General features: G+C 43.4%; 1 protein-coding gene and 1 long non-coding RNA gene across 3 annotated transcripts in view; one reads left to right on the top strand and one right to left on the bottom strand.

Moving 5' to 3' along the window:
• Positions 1-19,076, bottom strand: part of CASQ2 (calsequestrin 2) — a 73,569-nt gene that overhangs the window by 31,976 nt on the left and 22,517 nt on the right. Inside the window, exons 2-4 of the mRNA XM_043459868.1 lie at positions 12,071-12,155; positions 8,947-9,047; positions 7,237-7,348 (exon numbers count right to left, since the gene is read on the bottom strand). Coding sequence (XP_043315803.1) covers positions 7,237-7,348; positions 8,947-9,047; positions 12,071-12,155 — 298 coding nt within the window. The remainder of the gene's footprint in view (positions 1-7,236; positions 7,349-8,946; positions 9,048-12,070; positions 12,156-19,076) is intronic.
• The window catches only part of LOC122435801, a 46,776-nt gene that overhangs the window by 5,488 nt on the left and 22,212 nt on the right, over positions 1-19,076 (top strand). The window lies entirely within an intron of this gene.

The raw sequence follows: 19,076 nt of genomic DNA, 5'->3' as shown, positions 1-19,076 counted from the left end.
TGGCACGCGGGCTTAGCTGCTCCGTGGCACGTGGCTATGTCCCCTGCATTGGCCGGTGGACTCTTAGCCACTGGACCACTAGGGAAATCCCCTAGAAAGGAACTTTTCATCGCACTTTTATGTGTTTTAGGAAACTGGGTGAAACCAAGAGAAGACAAGAGAGAGAAAAACCAAAAGAAGTTTTTTTCTCTCAAACTCAACTGCTAGTTATAAGTGCACCCTCTAAAGAGAATGCATCCTGCTGTATAAGTGAGCTCTAAGCAAGACGAAAACCCACTTAGTATGCAAAGCAACTCAATCAAAAGTGACATCACAGAAGAATTTTAAATTTCCTAGCAGGAGTACTTCTTTGGGTAAATCTTAGTTTTTCTTTCTCTCTTTTAAGTTTTCTTTTTTCATTCTGATCCCTTGAGAGGAAGGCTTAAAATTAACCAAGCCCAGGCTTGATTCTCTGTCCAAAGAATTCTCCAGGCAAGGCTACTGGAGTGGATAGCCAGTGTGTTCTCCAAGGGATCTTCCTGACCCAAGGATTGAACCCTGGTCTCCTGCATTGCAGGCAGATTGTTTACCATCTTGAGTGTGGTAAAGAATCTGCTTGTGACTCCTGGGTCAGGAAGATCTCCTGGAAAAGGGAATGGCAACCCACTCCCGTATCCTTTCCTAGAGAATTCCACGGACAGAGAAGCCTGACGGGCTACAGTCCATGGGGGCTCAAAGACTCAGACACGACTGAGTGACTATACTACTATTAGACTTGATTCTGGCCCCAGACTGAAGCTAAATGACTCAATATAAGCATGAGACGCTGTGAGTGTGGCCATGCTGTGCCTTACTACACCTAGGCAGTTACTGCTTGGTAAAGACATTCATACTCCTGCCTGATATGTGAGGGTGATGGAAATGGTGCTCGTGTGGATGATTCTGCCTAAAGTCTATAATCCTAAAGTCTATAATCAATGATCCTGCCATTCATTTTTAATAAGATTACCTTTTTTTTTCCCATTTCATGAAATTTCATATCCCTTCATTGTCAGAGGCATAAGCTTTATCTAGAATCCCAGAAGCAGGCAGAATTTTCTAATATTTAATCAAAAACATTTCAAGAATAATGCTGACTTAGGGGACAGCAAGTTGAATAAGACAAGTACACTGATCTCAAAGGCTCACAGCCAAGGAGGGTTATGGGCCCTCATAAGACCACAGTGCAGTGTGATGGTTGTTAAAATAGAGGAAAGCACATAAGCCCAGGCAAAACAGGGGTTGGAAAATCTACAAGAGCAGCTGGACAAGCTGATGCAAATTTACACAAACTCATTCCTCATAAAAGTAGTTGGGTTGTCAGAAAATATATCATAAAACCTGAGAGCTGGGCTAGAGGATTAGGTGGAGGGAAGGAAGGTGGGTGAGAGATTTGGAGAATGAATACAGAGAAGGTGAGAAAATGCAGAAAGTGGAATGGTTATAGCCGTACCTGAGTTATTTATGTCTATCTAAGGCAGCATTTTCCCTGGTGGCTCAGATGATAAAGCATCTGCCTACAATGTGGGAGACATGGGTTCAATCTCTGGGTCGGGAAGATCTCCTGGAGAAGAAAATGGCAACCCACTCCAGTATTCTTGTCTGGAAAATCCCATGGACAGAGAAGTCCATGGGTTCACAAAGAGTCGGACACGACTGAGCGACTTCACTTTCACTTTCATCTAAGGCAGCAGTGGGCTCCATCAGAATCCTGGGTCCCCCCTTCCCTGACCTCTTGTTCCTGATGAACCTCTCCTTGCCTCCAGGAACCCCTGTCCTGATAGAAAGAATGTCCTTTAGCTGTGTCCCAGGATCTCCCTTCTTCACTTGAGGAGCCAGTCTATATCCCTTTTAAGATGCAGAAGGGTTGAGCAAGATTATTTGCCAGCTTCAACTGTGGTTTCAAGGCTTCTAACTGTGGTTGAGCCTTTAGCCTCACCCAAAGAGCAGCTGGCTTCTAGGAAACCCAGTCTAGTCTTCTGCTCTGTTTGATCTCATGTGATCCCAAGGCTTTTCCTGCCCTTGTGTGCTGTTTTGATGCTGACCAGGTCCTACCTGGCTCCTCCCAGTCTGACTATGCAGTTACTTTGATCTATCCCCTTCTGGAACAGGCTCCTGGACATCAACTTTTAACCTCAGGCTTACTGCAGTTGTGTCTTAGCATTTCCTCACCTTTCTTCCTTATCACTCTGAGTTTTCCATACTGGGTATTGACCCTTTAGCTTCACATTTTCCTTAGTTTGGTATTCTTAACCATTACCTGATCTCCCTCAGTAAGTTTTTGTCGTGCTGTCTTAGCACTAGCATCCATAGTTACATGTTCAAACTGGAGATGGACCTTCATGTCCAACCTCCCTGGGAGATGTAGCCTCCCAGTTCTTCCAGATCCTTTCTAATTGGGTACCAAACGTCTTAGGCAGCCTTCTGCCCTAAGACCATTCCAGTCTACCTATGTTTTAAATCCTTCCAGTTTCCCCACTGTCTCTCCATTGTTCTTGTTCAATAGAAAAGCTTGAGATCATCTGCAAAGCCCTTGTCTTCTGTGCCACTACACTTCCTTGACCTGCTGCTGCTCCTGCTAAGTCGCTTCAGTCGTGTCCGACTCTGTGTGACCCCATAGACGGCAGCCCACCAGGGTCCCCCGACCCTGGGATTCTCCAGGTAGGAACACTGGAGTGGGTTGCCATTTCCTTCTCCAATGCAAGAAAGTGAAAAGTGAAAGTGAAGTTGCTCAGTCATGTCCGACTTGTAGCGACCCCATGGACTGCAGCCTATCAGGGTCCTCCATCCATGGAATTTTCCAGGCAAGAGTACTGGAGTGGGGTGCCATTGCCTTCTCCGCTTCCTTGACCAATCACCCTCAAAATACAGCAGAAAACACAGGATTCTCAACAATTGCTTCCCTGGGTACCTCACCAACTCCTAGCTTCCCCACTCATTGACCTTGGCCTCTTCTGAAAGGCAAGAAGGAAACAGAGAGACGGGGATGCCTAGTAAAACAACATGATGCTTTCCGCCAGTGTGTGATGGCCACGGGTGTGTTACAGGAGGCATGATAGATAAAAAATTTTTTAGTGCTAAATCTCTCCAGATATTTTCTACAACCATTCAGATTTTTGAGTAGTTAATATTATATTTGAAAGCAGTGGCTCCCTCAGTGAATGTTCTGTTTCAGTAACAATTATTTTGTGCCTAAGACTAGTGAGCGTCATGGCTAAAGAGAGGCTGCTCCCCTGTCTTCCCCACTGGATCATCTCAGTGTGATTGTTACTTTAGTCCAAGTTGGTTTATCATCAGTGATTTTTTTGGTTTGTGAGGCTCTGTAAAATATTTAGTTTTTTCTTTTGATTTAATTTATTTTTTTCTGCTAACACCAATGGAATGCATGATAGCTGTTTATTATGCTAATAATCATCATGATCAACATTATCAACAAAATCTGGTATTAGGTATTTCTAAAGAGGACAAAACTGATTTTCTTAATTTTCTGAATTATTCAATTTATGCCTTCCTTCTGCCCTTTCTACTGTTCTATCTTCCTACCTTCTTTCTTTTTTCTAATGCCTGTATACATTAACAATTAGCCAATCTGATTCTAGATGGGCTTTCATAATGTATTATTGTTTTTGTAAATTAAAAAATTATTTATTTCAAAAATAATGATTGGGAATAATTTAGTTAGTTGATTCATTAAAGAGGACCGTAGGCCTTTATGGCTTCAGAACTGATGGTGAGGCTGTAATGACAAGAAGGTGTAAAGACTGTGTTGTCAAGTTCTTTCTGAAAATTTTGAGATTCAAGCAGTATTTATTCACAGAAATTCTTTGTTAAAAAACATTTATCTGTTGGTATGAATTCCACATAAGAGATTGTTATTTTAAAAAGTGACCCCAGGGACTTCCCTGGTGGCCCAGTGGTTAAGGATCCACTTTGCAGTACAGGGTACATGAGTTTGACCCCTGGTCAGGGAACCCAGACCCCACATGCTGCAGAGCAACTGAGTCCATGAGCCTCAATTACTGAGCCCACGTGCTACAACTGGAGGATCTGGACACCACAATGGAAGACCTCGCATGATGCAATGAAGATCCTGCGTGCCACAGCTAGGATCTGATGCAGCCACATAAATTAATTAATTAAAAAAGTGACCCAAATAATACCCACACCCCATAGTCCCTTCTCTTCTTGTGTGTGTGTGCTCCGTTGTGTCTGACTCTGCAGCCCCATGAGCTGGAGCCCTCCAGGCTTCTCTGCCTATGGAATTTTCCAGGCAAGAATACTGCAGTGGGTTGCCATTTCCTACTCTAGGGGATCTCCCCGACTCAGGGATTGAACACACATCTCTTGCATTGGCAGACAGATTCTTTACCATTAGCAACACCAAGCTTCTCTCCTTAGTTCCAGGTAAAGAAATAGGTTCAGAAGACTTGTCTCTGCTGTATCATACTCAAGCAGGCTCACTGTGCAAGGGGAGTTTTACTAAGAATTTATGAGCTAAGAGATGAATTGAAAAAAATTGTGATTTATGTTTGGTTTGAAAGCTCTTCAAAGGATAAATTATTGGCTTCAAAACATGCTGGACCTTGCTGAGCTCCTGAATAAAGTTAACTGAATATTGTAATGACAATATGAAATATACAGTGTACTGACAAAGTTTTTCAATTTAAAAGCAAAAATTTAACCTTAGAAAGGAGGTTAAAATGGCTCTAAAAGTTAACTAAAAATTGCAATGACACTGTGAAATATACAGTGTACTGACAAAGTTTATCAATTTAAAAGCAAAAATTTAACCTTAGAAAGGAGGTTAAAATGGCTCACTAGTAACTTTATTATTTAAATCTTAAGAAAAAGTTGTAAGACCAGTAGAGTGATAATTGCATATTCCAAAGCAAATGCTTCATTATTATTTTTAAATATGTAGTATGGAAAAGCTTAGCTGGGTTTGAAATTTTTTAAGATAATCATAAGAAATATTAACATTACATTTGTCATTGAAAAGGAGAGTAATATCTGTTAGATGGAAAGAATGTTCACATCCTTGAAGGACAATTTAGAGATTAGATTATCTAAATTCTGTTCAATGGCAAGAAAAGATGGTTCATCAATCAAAGAAAAAAAAATGAATGTTTTCCTGTCATTTGCCACCATCTACATGTGCCAGCAAAGTCTCTGGTCAAGACTGACTATCCAGAATTTGAAAAGATCATTTAAAACCTTGATCAGGAACTGTATATTGCTATTTCAACCATAAAACCTAATATCAAAAGCTGTATTCTTAGAACCAAGCACAAGATTTTCATTCAAAATCTATAAATATTTTACTTGGAAGTTTTATACAATGTAATATTTGATATCTTTCCTATTATTTTGTAATTATTATATTAAGAAAGTGAAAAAACTTTCTTTTTGTAAACCCAAATAAATCTCTTCCAATTTATCCCTACGTGCCTTACAAGCATGGTCACGTTTCGTGTGTGCCCTGACCTGACACAGCTGTGAAGTCTTCAAAGTACAGCCCAGTGGTTCACTGTTTGAGCCTTGAAGTCAGCTGTCTGCGGCTGTCTGGGATGTAAATCTTGGCTCTACCATCATTACTAGCTGTTTGATACTGGGTGAGTTCACTCAACCTTTCTGTCCCTTTATATCCTCATCATTAAAATGCTGATAATAATGGTAGCTACCTTACAGGCTAGCTGTGAGAAGGAAACTAAGGCATCTACAGAAAACTCCTAGCATAGGCCCTGGAATATGATATACATTAGTTGAATGGAGCAATTATTGTTATTCATTTAGGGTTGGGGAAGGTAGACAGTGGAAGATGTGCTTTTCTCTCTCTCTCTTTGTGGCCACAGTGTGCAGCCTGTGGGATCTTAGCACCCTGGCCAGGAATCAAACCCAGGCCCTTGGCTGTGAAAGCATGGAGTTGTAACCACTGGGTCATCAGGGAAACTCCAGAAGATGTCCTTTTTATCCCAATCCTCCCAGCCTCTATGCTGTCCTGAGCTTAATGGAGGAAGAGAGAGAAACAGGATGGGAATGGATAGAAACAATTGAGGGGGTCAGGGAAGGCAGAAAAGGATTAAGAAAAATGAAAGGAAGAGAAGAAAGTAGAAGGGGGTAGGAGGAGAACCCAGAGTAGCCAGCCTCTATATAGGAATGTGAAAATTGAAATAAAGTCACCTAAAGAACTTGGTTGAAAGTTCTTAGCTAGCCTCCTTCCCATCAAAGCACCCTTAAGGAGGGTGAATCTCTATTCACCTTTTATGTAGCAAATTAGAAGAGAGTTGAGTCATAAGAGAGAGAAAATAGGTGGGTTGTTGATGAGGTGACTAAGGATGCCAGTTGGCAGATGGAATACAGAAATGGCTTTACAAAGAATTTCAAAACATTTTGGAGATTCCAGAAATAGTCATAAGCAGCCCTTATTTGCACCCTCCCATGTACTAATGCTACCCAATTCTCTTTCATGATTACCATTCCTACTAGCACTGTCTCTCTCTCCACAGCTCAAACACAAGAAAAAGCCTTAACTCATAGGACCCTTGCTGCCAAAGCGCTTTAAAAAACGTCCTCAAGTAGTTGGCCTTCCTGGTTCCTTCTCTTCCTGTCTCTTCCTGGTTCCCACTCGCTACCCCAGTCACCTCTGTGTAGGTTGTCGTGATGCTCCAATATGTTCCTCTGCCCACCTAAAACCTGGCCACAAAGCTTTCAAAGGGAATATACCCAAGGGTGTGGCCATGCTGTTGCAGGCAGCCTTGGTGGTCAGTGGGGGTTGACCAGCAATTTCCCACATTGTGCTACAGCTGCCAAGCTGATCCCTACCCAGATTTTCCTCAAATGCTGTCCAAGTGACTGAGAAGCTCTCTAGCTGCTGACCACGGGAGCTGCCAATGTCAGGGAGACAGCCCTTTCTGCTCCATGTTGGGGGAGAATCCTGCCGGTTGATGGGCAGGTGGAGAAAGTGGAGGAAGGGCTTTTCTCTCATCTGTCTAAGACTGACGAGCCCCCTTCAAGGTCAGAGAACACAGCCCAACCTCAGCATCCTTTCAGCTCCCCCACCTATTTTGCATAAGTTCTGCTCATTTGTCCCATTGCGCAGGGTGGAAGGAAGAGTCTCCCTCTGTGTGCTGATGGCTCATCTTCTTTCTGGGTAATCTAACACATCTTGTTGGGAAAGGAGCCTTTAGACTGACAGGCTCGGGTGGACAGACAACTTACGTTCTGATTCCTCACTCTTGAAAAAGCCAATGAGTTTGATGTGGTCCTCAATGCGCTCAAAGGCTTGGACTTCCAGTTTGCTATTGATGATCTCCACTGGGTCTTCAATGAGCTGGAATGCCACACAAACAACACAAAAGATGTTCAAATAAAAGAACTGTTCCTGCCCAGTAGGCGAGTCAGGCGCATGTGTAGAGTGTTTTGGGGGGAAGTTGTGAACTTAGTCTGAGTTCTTCAGGATCCATTTCACTTTTTCCAGTGAGGTGAAATTGTGTCCTTTCTTAGAGGAACTGGCCTTAACTCATGGAGTAGGCTGACTGGTCTAGGAGCAACCTCATTTCTCTTTCCAGCTATTGATTCAGGAATGGCATGTGACTCAATTCTGGCCAATGAACCTCCAGAGTAGATCAGCTTGAAGGCCTGGGGAAAGTTCTACTTTTCTTTTAAGAGAGCAATGGAGGCCAGATTCTTTTCCTGTCTCATGGGATATGAATGAAGAAATGTGAGGTATCAGCTCCTGCCACTGGACCTCTTTAAAAATTTATTTTTAATTGGAGGATAATTGTGTTACCATGTTGTGTTGGTTTCTGCCATACAACAACACGTATCAGCCATAAGTATACATATGTCCCCTCTGTCTTGAACCTCCCTCTCACCTCCCATCCCATCCCACCCCTCTAGGTTGTCAGAAAACTTGAGAACAGTCAGCTTGAGGACAAAGCCAACACAATTACCTGATTTACAGAAAGAAACGGAGTTAGAGCCCTGATTTGGTCAGGTCTAAAATCTGCCTCCGCCTGGTCTTCCGTTTGTCAGTGATGTTGCTCATTATTTAAGGTACTTGCGTCTAAAAGCCCACTCCTAGCTGACAGAGCCAGGGCAGGGCCATGTGGGCCCAGAGTTGTTCTGTTGCCTCCCTCAGCTTTCTTTAGGGCTTGCCAGCATGGGTCAGTGAGATGAGAGTCTATGGGCACTGTTTTATAGGAGGTAACCTTCGGCTTACTTCTGACCCTCTCAGAATTTTTGAGGCAGTTGGGAAAAGGCAGTAGGCCACTGTGTTCTAGCTGGTAGATAAGGAGTCACCAGTATGGATGGCCTTTATCTGCACAGGCACCTGTGTTCAAAAGTACTTGACTTCACAGCTGCTATTGAAAGTGTGAGTTTAGCTATGGAAAAAATATCTGTATAGTGTCTATTCCTCTATTGGCCTGAGCACGTGGATCCCAGGGTGTTGTCCGTCCATGGCTGAGAGCGAATGTGGTATTGGAGGGCTCCTCAGCCCTGCTTCTCTTTATCCTGTCTGAGGGTCACTCAGCAGGTTATTACTCCTCTCCCTCCTCCATCTTCCACTGACCATCCTCCTCTCTTCCTTACACCCCACTTCAGAAGCCCTAGAACAAAGCCAAGGGGATTCTGGGGATGTTTGTGTATACTTGCTCAGAGAGGTAACATCCTACTGCTACAAAGTCCTGATTTGTGACCCTCTGGTCACTAATAAAACAGTTTCTGAAGTGATTTATGGGCCAGCTGCTGAGTAGACATAAATATTGTCATGATGTAGGCATGCTTTAGTTTTTTCTTGAGGCTTGAGAAATCTTTCTTAGACCAGGTCAGGTTATCTACCTTTTCTGTTGTTACTTTGGGGTCTTACGTCCCCCTGTATTTGAACCCAAACAGCACCATGCAAGGTCACTGGGCACAGAAGCTTACGTCCAAGAGAAACTCCACCAAGACGTCAGCCGCAAACTCGCCATCAAACTCAATTGTGCGATCACCCTTAAGAATATACAGGCTTCCTTCTTCAACAAAACCTAAAAGAAACAAAGAGTTCCCAAAATAAAATCATCCTGATGAACAAAGAGTCATCCTGTTGGCCAGGATCTGTCTCAGGTTTCCTGGGTGACATGGGGTCAGGCTCCATGGAACTAACATTAACCCTAAGATTGGTTCCCTTGCAACCACACCTCGGAAGGGTTCCCAAAGTGGAAGCTCAAAATGAAATAGTCAAGAACCAACAATTCCACCTGGACTTTAGCTTAAAAGAAAAACCTCATCACCACTCTGCCACTGCTTTAATTTTCCAAAAACTGTTGCTGACTCCATCCTTCTTATCAGAAAGTTTTCACACCGACTGCCCATCTGGCTCTGTAGCCTGGCATGAAGCCCTTCCACAGCCCAGTGCCAGCCCTGTCCTCTGCATTCGCCCTTGGGTGGCCTGTGCTCCCTTGAGAACTTCACTTTTCAGCCCTGTGCATCTCCCCGGGCTTTTTGTCCAAGAGCTGAGGTGAAGGGGACAGAAAGGAAAAGCCATAGTGCATGATTCTCTGTACAGTTGTTCTCCTTGGGCCTGGAGTGACCTTTCCCACTACACCAACACCACTGTCACTCATCCTGGTCATCTCCTCTGGGTCTTAGCTTACGACCCATTTTTCAAGAGAGAGCTTCTCCAATCTCCCTTGCCATTATGGATCTGCTCCCAGCTCCATGTACAGGTACTCACTACAACAGCCATCCCTCTAGAAGGGTAAGGCTGTTGTCCCCTTGGGACCCCAGCACCTTGCTTGGAGTCTGGACCCCTTGGGCATCCCATAAAAGTCTGCAGTCAGAGCAAACGCCTTGCTTGCCTATTGTAGCTGAATTGTGCACATCTTTTCCCAGTCTGCTGATAAGGCTGCAGGAGCAGGTTCTGCATCTTCTTTCCCACCCTCCTCGCTCTGCGTGTGATGTCTCCTGCCCTCCTCGCTCTTAGCTGTGTACTTTCACAAATGCTCACTCGAGAACTGCGTTTCCCCCCCGCCCCAGGAATGCTAAATAGCTGAGGCTGGCACTTGGTCCAACTGCATGGCATCCTTAATTCCTTAGATTAATTGTTTTCAAACTCTCAATTAGCTGGAGGATGCTCTCTCCAGATGAACTCTTCTGCAGAATCTCTAGGGGAAGGGAGGCTGGCCCACTGCCCACCATGTCCCAGGGCACTTCTGAAGAAGCCCTAGCATGCTGCGGAGCTCCATGTGTAAATCTAAAGGAGGAGCGTGCCAGGTATCCCTGAGGTGGGTAGTGACTGATCACAGAGGGTGCATGGTGAACCTCAGGCAGTGTCCTGCTGTTGGACTTTTCTCTGAGCCTGACACCAGTTAGGAGATTGTTGCATTAGTTCAGAGACCAAACTCTGGCAAACAGAAATGGGGATGGAGTTCAAGGAGCAGGTTTACAAGATACAATTGTCCTGTAAACTCCAAGGATTGAATGATCAGAAAGAACCTGCCCCGTGTCATTTACAAGTTCATTTAGATGTTTGAAACCCCATCACATCCTCCACTGGGAGAATATCCATCAGTTCATTCTTATGAATGCTTGCCGAGCTTGTGCTCCCTAAATTTCTAGATTGCTAGAACACTAGTGTTTTCCTCTAACTATATTTACTAGAGATTCTCCCAAATTCTCATTGAAAGAGTGGGAAGAGGAAGACTAGGGAATCAAGAGGCACTGGACTGAATTCATCAACTCACTTTTGACAAGGTAAAGAGTTGAATATGCTTTGCTCCCCTGCACAAGGGGAAAAAATTCTTAACTTGTCTCCAGGGAAGGAGATACTCCAGGCATTCTTAATAATGCATTATCACTTATAGTCATGAGTCTGCCTTGTATCTAACCTAAATGTTGTCTCCTGCAATTTAAATCTTTTTTAAAAAAACTGGTCTTGAAAACAAAATAGGAAGCAGTTGTTTGAAGTTCTCTAAGATAATGAACTTTCATGTATATCTAAAGGTGTTTACTGAACCACCGCTAATCTTTTTCTTTATTCTGTGATTACTACTCCCAATCCAATTAACCTTTCTTTAAAGGTCCTGTTTTATAACCTCCTGCTCTCTTATACTAACCATCCTTCACTGGTGATGCAGAAAAAGTGAAATGGTCAGTACAGGTGTGGGGTGTTTGCAAACCAAGGAGTAACCTGTATTCTCTCTCCTTGGGATTAGAAGTGTAAGAATCTTAAAGTCCACTCGCACTTAACCATGACATATTGACACAAGAGATTACAACTTGCACTGTGTAGCCATTTAACCATACCTCCTCCAAATCCTCCCTTTCATCCTTGGTGACAGTGCCCAGCTGGGGTTTGGCCTTCAATATAGAAACAACTGGGACCCTAGAGTCACTGCTATTAATGATATCCTTTATTGGCTGCTTCAGCTAAGAGGTCAGGAAATAATAGGTGATGGAAGAGGAGATTTCATCTCCCTCAAAGAGATCACTGTGTCAGTGAGGTTAACCCCCCTCCCCTTTTTTAAAATTAATGTATAGTTGATGTACAATGTTGTGTGAGTTTCAGATGTACATGTATGTTTCAGTTATACATACAAGTATTTTTCAGATTCTTTTCGCATATAGGTTATTACAAAACATTGAGTATAGTTTCCTGTGCTATCAGTAGCTCCTTGTTGTTTATGTAGTGTATACATGTTACTCATGAATTCCTAAGTTATGTTCCCCCATCCTCTGCCAAGAAGCTAGCCTTTTAACCTTTTCTAAGAGCTGGAAATAAAGGTTTGAACCATTAGTGTCCATTTTTCCATGAAGAGACCCTCTTTCTTGTACTGATCCAAAGATATATTAAATGTCTAATGTGAAATCATTGAATTCAGGCCTGTATTTACTTTTTGTGAGACTCTTCTAAGCTAAGACTAAGCTGCACAGGATCATTTTATATTTATTTAAAAACAGTCTGGTTATCATGCAAGAAAAAAAATGACTGTACCTTTTTTTTTTTTTTCTCAAGACACATTTTTTTCTTCGTGATATATCTAAAAAAAAAAAAAAAAATCACACTTACCTAATTTCTTGGCAAGCTTGGCTTCTTTCTTGGCATCCACCATCACAAAGCCTATATCTTTATGTTCCAGGACCTGGGCCACAAGCTGAAGGGAAAGAGAAGTAGGACAGTAAGTGAGTCAAGGGCAGCAAGACTGTAGAAAATACCATGGGACACTATTTTGATATGTTGACAAGAAGATTTCTCTCCATACTTCCTGTTACTCTGTAACCAATTAAAGAAGCAATGTAGAGATTCTATATTTACACCCTCAGGAGAAGGATGATTCAGCAGAATTCTGAGAACCAAGGAGAGAAAAATGTGAGGACCAGATCTCAGATTTGGAAGACCATATCCATTGTTGCATATGCTTTTTTGCCCTCAGGGTAGATAAAATTTGAATTGGGAGAGAGCAGAATCAGAAAGGAAACAAAAAGAACTCAGTACCAACAGATTCCTACTAAGGTGCCTGGAGCTTGGCAGGGTCACAAGAGATGCCAGATAGGCTGAGGGACCTTAGAATAAAGGAGACCTGTGTCCCCAATATCCAAGATGGTCTTCAAATCCCTCTACCCCATGGACTTGAGGAGTAGGAATGTCCGTTGAGGGTATCTGGTAAAACCACCTGAGATGACCCCTGAAGTTTTCCTGCTTTCAGCTGAGAGGAAGAACTAGCAGAGTACCTGGGTGGATTCATAGCCTCAAAGGGGAAGAGGAGGCAACAGTGTCAGCTGGACAGATGGGTGGACTGGGTGGACACCAGCTACCTGCCGATACCACGCATGAGCCTGGCATCATGTTAAGCTCCCTGAAACTTAGACATGAGGAAGCAGCGCTCAGTCGCTCAGTCGTATCCGACTCGTTGCAACTCTGTGGACTGACTATAGCCCACCAGGCTCCTCTGTCCATAGGATTCTCCAGGCAAGAATACTGGAGTGGGTTGCCATTTCCTCCTCCAGAGTTAGAGAGACCCTCAGTTGACTGAGATCTAATTCCTGCCATCTGGCTGAATGGAGGCTTAAAATAGAATAGAGTGGGGAAGCTCCCAGAAAGATCATGAAATATTAATATTACATTTCTTTATTTAAAATTTTAAAAAAAGATAATTGCAGATTCATATGCAGTTGTAAGAAATAGTACAGAGAGATCACTCATACATTTTACCCAATTTGCCCCCAAAGTAACATCTTGCAAAATTATAATACAATATCAAAACTGGATATTGGTATTTATATAGTAAAGATACAGAAGACTTCCATAACAATGAGCAGCCTTCATGTTGTCCTTTTATAGTCACATCCACTTGGTTCCACCGTCATTCCCTCCCTAACCTTGGCAACCGCTTGGCTCCCTAACCACAACCTTGGCATCACCAAGTCAATGGACGTGAGTTTGAGCAAACTCTAGGAGATAGTAAAGGATGGGGAAGCCTGGTGTGCTACAGTCCATGGGGTCACAAAGAGTCGGACGTGACTTAGTGACTGAACAACATGTTCCCATTTTCTGTAATCTTTTCAAGAATGTTATATAAGTTGAATCATAAAATATGCAACATTTGAGGTTTTGTTTTTTTTTACTCATATTTCTCTGGAGATTCATCCAGATTCTTGCGTGTATTAATAAATCATTCTTTTGTATAACTGGGCAGTATTTCCATATTATTGAGGTACCACAGTTTCTTCAATTATTCGTCAACTGGAGAACATCTGGCCTATTTCAAGTTTTGGGCTATTAGGAGTAAAGCCGCTGGAAACATTTATATACAGGTTTTTGTGTGAAGGTTAGTCTTAATGTTTTTAGGAAAAAATACTCAGGAGTGCAATTGCTGGGTTGTATCATAATTGCATGTTTAATTTTTAAAGAAACTGCTGTTTGAGTGGCTATTCGGGCTGCTGCTAAGTCGCTTCAGTCGTGTCCGACTCTGTGCGACCCCATAGATGGTAGCCCACCAGGCTCCCCCATCCCTGGGATTCTCAAGGCAAGAACACTGGAGTGGGTTGCCATTTCCTTCTCCAGTGCATGAAAGTGAAAAGTGAAAGTGAAGCCGCTCAGTTGTGTCTGACTCTTAGTGACCCCTTGGACTGCAGCCTACCAGGCTCCTCCATCCATGGGCTTTTCCAGGCAAGAGTACTGGAGTGTGTTGCCATTGCCTTCTCCCAATAGCAACGTAGGGATGAGGAATCTAGTTCTTCTGCATCTTTGCCAAAATTTGGTGTTGTCACTTTTTAAAATAAAAAAGTGACATCTAAAATAAGATGTGTAGTGATATCTCATTATGGTTTTAATGCATTTCCTTAATGGCTAATGATGATGAATACTTTTAGATGTACTTACAATCAGTATGCTCTCTTCTATGAAATACCTGTTCATGTCTTTTGTCTATTTTCCAAATAGATTATTTTTGATAGCTGAGTTTTGAGAGCTTTTTAAATATTAGTCCCCCAGAGAGGGAAATGGCAACCCACTTCAGTATCCTTGCCTGGAAAGTTCCATGGACGATGGAGCCTGGCAGGCTATAATCCACGAGGTCGCAAAGAATTGGACATGACTGAGTGACTTCACTCACTTTTGTTGGATGCGTGGTGTACAAATATTTTTTCCACCCTGAAGCTTATCTTTTCATCCTCCTAATAGGTCTTTCTAACAATAAAAGTTCTTGATTTTAATGAAGTCATATTTATCAGTTTTCCCATTTATGGATTACACTTTTGGTGTTAAGTCTAAGAACTGTTTGCCTAATCCTGTATCTTGAAATTTTTTTCTAATTTTTTCCTAAAAGTTTTATTATTTTCTTTTGTTGTTGTTTCCCGTGGCTTGAGGGATCTTAGTTCCCTAGACAGGGATTGAACCTGGACCATGGCAGTGAAAGCACTGAGACCTGACCACTAGACTGCCAGGGATCTCCCTAGAAGTTTTGGAATTTTAATTTTACGTGTAAGTCCATGATCTGTTTTAAGGGTTTTGTGTGTGTGTGTGTGTGTGTGTATTTTTAACCAATGGTGTCCAGCTGTTCCAGCACCATTTGTTGAAAGGGCTATCTCCTGCTGTAACTTCTCTATTTGACTGTTCATTCTTCCCTTCTTGACCTCCTATGCTCTCTGTTCTCTTTCTTCCTCTCTAGCTCCTAATCACTCCTTTCATCTAAGGCCAAGGATACTGGGCAGAAGCACAGAGAGCTGCTCTGTGCAGTCCCTCTGGTGACTGGAGGTGGAGGGGCAGGTAACAAATGATGCCTCCACCCCACGGACAGATTTCTCTTCTTTCTTGAATTTTGGCTGAGACTAGGGAAGGCTTAGGATGAAAGATATCATCAGTGTTTATATTATGACTCATCTTGAGCGTCCCTGTAATGCTTAAACAGGCCTGTCTTTCTGCGAAGTCACTTGGCTTTAATCTATTGCATTCAGTTTATTGGACAAGATCATTTTTGAGTTTTCTGGTGTTCAGTGCAAGCTACTTTGTCCTGTTTAGTGCTGTCAATACGTTAACTGAAATTCTCCCTTTCTATAATTAAAAATTAATGATGATGAGACCTGATAGCTTTGTGATATTAGACAGTTTCCCTGTTCCTAAAGTGTGAGCCTCTAACAGTGGTTCTTAAACCTAGAGCACTGGGTGAAATGGGGCTTCCTGGCCTTCCCTCCAGAAAGTAGAGAATAGAGCTGGGGTGGAGCTCAGGAAAAAATATTTTCATAAACCACACCACCACACCCCATGATTCTGACACAGCAGATCCTGTACCACATTCTGGAAAACACTGCTATAAATGGTTGTCAGTTCATCCAAAAGTGATGTGGCGTGGTGTTTTCCAACTGTGACCCACGGGCCATGCTCAGCCCTGTTGGTTGCTTCATCCTAAGTGTAGGAGAGAAATATTATTAATAGTAAGAGGTTTCAGGATTAACTCTGAGAATTACAGAGAATTTAATTCCAACCTCTCCTAGGCATACACCACCACATTTTATTGGTTTTTAAGTCTATGCCAAGTGTGCCTGGCCTAGGCTTGTAAAGCATGACATTCTCATTACCTTATAGATATTGATATATGACAATTGAAGATATATGAGTGGAAGGTGCTATCGCAGATAAACTCAGTTCTGTTTTTTTATGGTTTTCTGCTTAAGCCACAGCCATTACTGTTCTAGGCACAGATGGAGAGACAGACGCTGGCAGTCACAGATGGGTCAGGAACCCGTGCTGGCTAAGACCTGTCCACCTTCTCCTTGGCACCCTTTGCACAATCCGTGAGGTGTCCTGTCACTCTCGCCTCCCACCCTGATTAGGCCCAAAGCCTGCCCACTTGAGCTCTGTCATCACCTCCATCAGCCCTAGCAAGCACCCTTCTTGGGCCTGAGCCAGGGGTGGCCAAGGGTGGCAGCCACCCAAGAGAGAGCCATGAGGCTGGGCTGGGGGAGAAAGGGTGCAGTGAGACACTGGGGCCTTCTGGGCTGACTCCTGACACGACCGTTCTGCCCAGGATCAAGAGCCCCTGCTGAGCTGATGGGACAGGCCAGACATTGTCCGCCTCTCCCACTTAGCTTAATCTCCACCATTGCTCCGGTCTTATATCTCCAGCTCATATTTTCCATTCTCCATTCTTCCATAGCCCAGTCTCACTGAGCTCTCTCAGGTTGCTGCCAGCCTGGCCTTGGCTGCAAAGCCCAGCTCCAGACTCATCTTTGACTTCAGTCTCCTTTCTGTGAATTCCAATAGCCCATTATAGGGACACAGCACTCTGGCATTTATTTTGCAGTCATTCAGTTCAATTTAGTTCAGTTCAGTCACTCAGTCGTGTCCGACTCTCTGCAACCCCATGAATCGCAGCACGCCAGGCCTCCCTGTCCATCACCAGCTCCCGGAGTTTACTCAAACTCACGCCCATCAAGTCGGTGATGCCATCCAGCCATCTCATCCTCTGTCGTCCCCTTCTCCTCCTGCCCCCAATCCCTCCCAGCATCAGGGTCTTTTCCAATGAGTCAACTCTTCGCATGAGATGGCCAAAGTATTGGAGTTTCAGCTTCAGCATCAGTCCTTCCAATGAACACCCAGGACTGATCTCCTTTAGGATGGACTGGTTGGATCTCCTTGCAGTCCAAGGGACTCTCAAGAGTCTTCTCTTAGAGTTCTAAATTGTGCATCTTTCCTCCCTAAGGAAGAAAACGCTGATTCTGTGCTTCTTTTGTATCTCATATAGCTCCCTAGAGACACTCAGCATACTTTGGATGAATGGACTGGCCCAGGTACTTCATAAGTTTAAGAGATTTTTGAGCCAAAAGGAGAAGAGGAAATTGTCACCAATTACAGGGATGCTTCCCTCATAGCTCAGCTGGTAAAGAATCTGCCTGCAATGTGGGAGACCTGGGTTTGATCCCTGGCTTGAGAAGATCCCCTGGAGAAGGGAAAGGCTACCCACTCCAATATTCTGGCCTGGAGAATTCCATGGACTGTATAGTCCATGGGGTCACAAAGAGTTGGACACGACTGAGTGACTTCCACTTTCACTTCACTTCACTTCACAGTGATTAAATTTACAACCACCAGGAGGAGAAAAGATAGAGTCAATGTGTCTCCCAAATTTCCAAAAAAACAGAATGCTGTTTGCAGATTAGACTCCAGTTGTCTTGTGTTGACTTCTGGCTCTGTCTGTTTTGTTGATTGGTTGGTTGGTTACTTCTCAAATGGTCTTGCCACCTGTCCATCCTAGAGGATGAAGTTGTCTCTTATCAGTTGGTATGTGTAGCCGCTGGGCATGGGTGCAGTTCTAGAAACATTGATTTGTTTGACCATTGCTGATTCTTTTGAGTACAGAAACAACTTTATATAAAAAAATCATATTAAATAATATGCATGTCTGCAGGAAAATTGTGGATATTTATAGTATGTCTTTTTTAAATTTTGCATCATATAGGTATTTATTATACTATTGTTACCTCTGTAATGATGTGGTTGAAGTAGATCTCATCTTTAAATGAATAATGACCCAGAGATAATATATCCTAGTGGTTAAGAGTATACAGCTTGGCATCAGAGACCTGGACTCCTGACTTGGTCCTTGCTATGATTTTGCTGTAAAGTATAGGGAGTACCAATATGTGTTTCATAAGGCTGTTCTGAAGAAGAGTAAATGAGATGATGCATGTAAATGTCTTGACACAGTTTTTGGCATCAGTAAGTGCTTAATCCACGTCCCAGGTCAGGGGCGGTGGCCGAGAGGAGCAGCCCAACCTCCAAGGAGTGGCTGCTGCGTGGGCGCAGGAGGGCCGAGAGGAGCTACTCCACGTTCAAGGTCAGGAGGGGCGGCCCTGAGGAGATAGACACCCCTCGTCCAAGGTAAGGAGCAGCAGCTGCGCCTTGCTGGAGCAGCTGTGAAGAGATACCCTATGTCCAAGGCAAGAGAACCCAAGTAAGACAGTAGGTGTTACGAGAGGGCATCAAAGGGCAGACACACTAAAACCATAATCACAGAAAACTAGCCAATCTGATCACAAGACCACAGTCCTGTCTAACTCAATGAAACTAAGCCATGCCGTGTGGGGCCACCCAAGATGGTCGGGTCATGGTGGAGAGGTCTGACAGAATGTGGTCCACTGGAGAAGGGAATGGCAAACCATTTCAGTATTCTTGCCTTGAGAACCCCATGAACAGTATGAAAAGGCAAAATGATAGGATATTGAAAGAAGAACTTCCCAGGTCGGTAGGTGCCCAATATGCTACTGGAGATCAATGGAGAAATAACTCCAGAAAGTATAAAGGGATGGCACCAAAGCAAAAACAATACCCAACTGTGGATGTGACTGGTGATAGAAGCAAGGTCTGATGCTATAAAGAGCAATATTGCATAGGAACCTGGAATGTTAGGTCCATGAATCAAGGCAAATTGGAAGTGGACAAACAGGAGATGCCAAGAGCGAATGTTGACATTTTAGGAATCAGCGAACTTAAATGGACTGGAATGGGTGAATTTAACTCAGGTGACCATTATATCTACTACTGTGGGCAGGAATCCCTTAGAAGAAATGGAGCAGCC

The sequence above is a fragment of the Cervus canadensis genome, chromosome 2 (assembly GCF_019320065.1).
Source record: "Cervus canadensis isolate Bull #8, Minnesota chromosome 2, ASM1932006v1, whole genome shotgun sequence".
Classification (NCBI taxonomy): domain Eukaryota; kingdom Metazoa; phylum Chordata; class Mammalia; order Artiodactyla; family Cervidae; genus Cervus; species Cervus canadensis.
The sequence above is the reverse complement of the archived record's forward strand: the minus strand, read 5'-3'. Positions and strand labels throughout refer to the sequence as shown.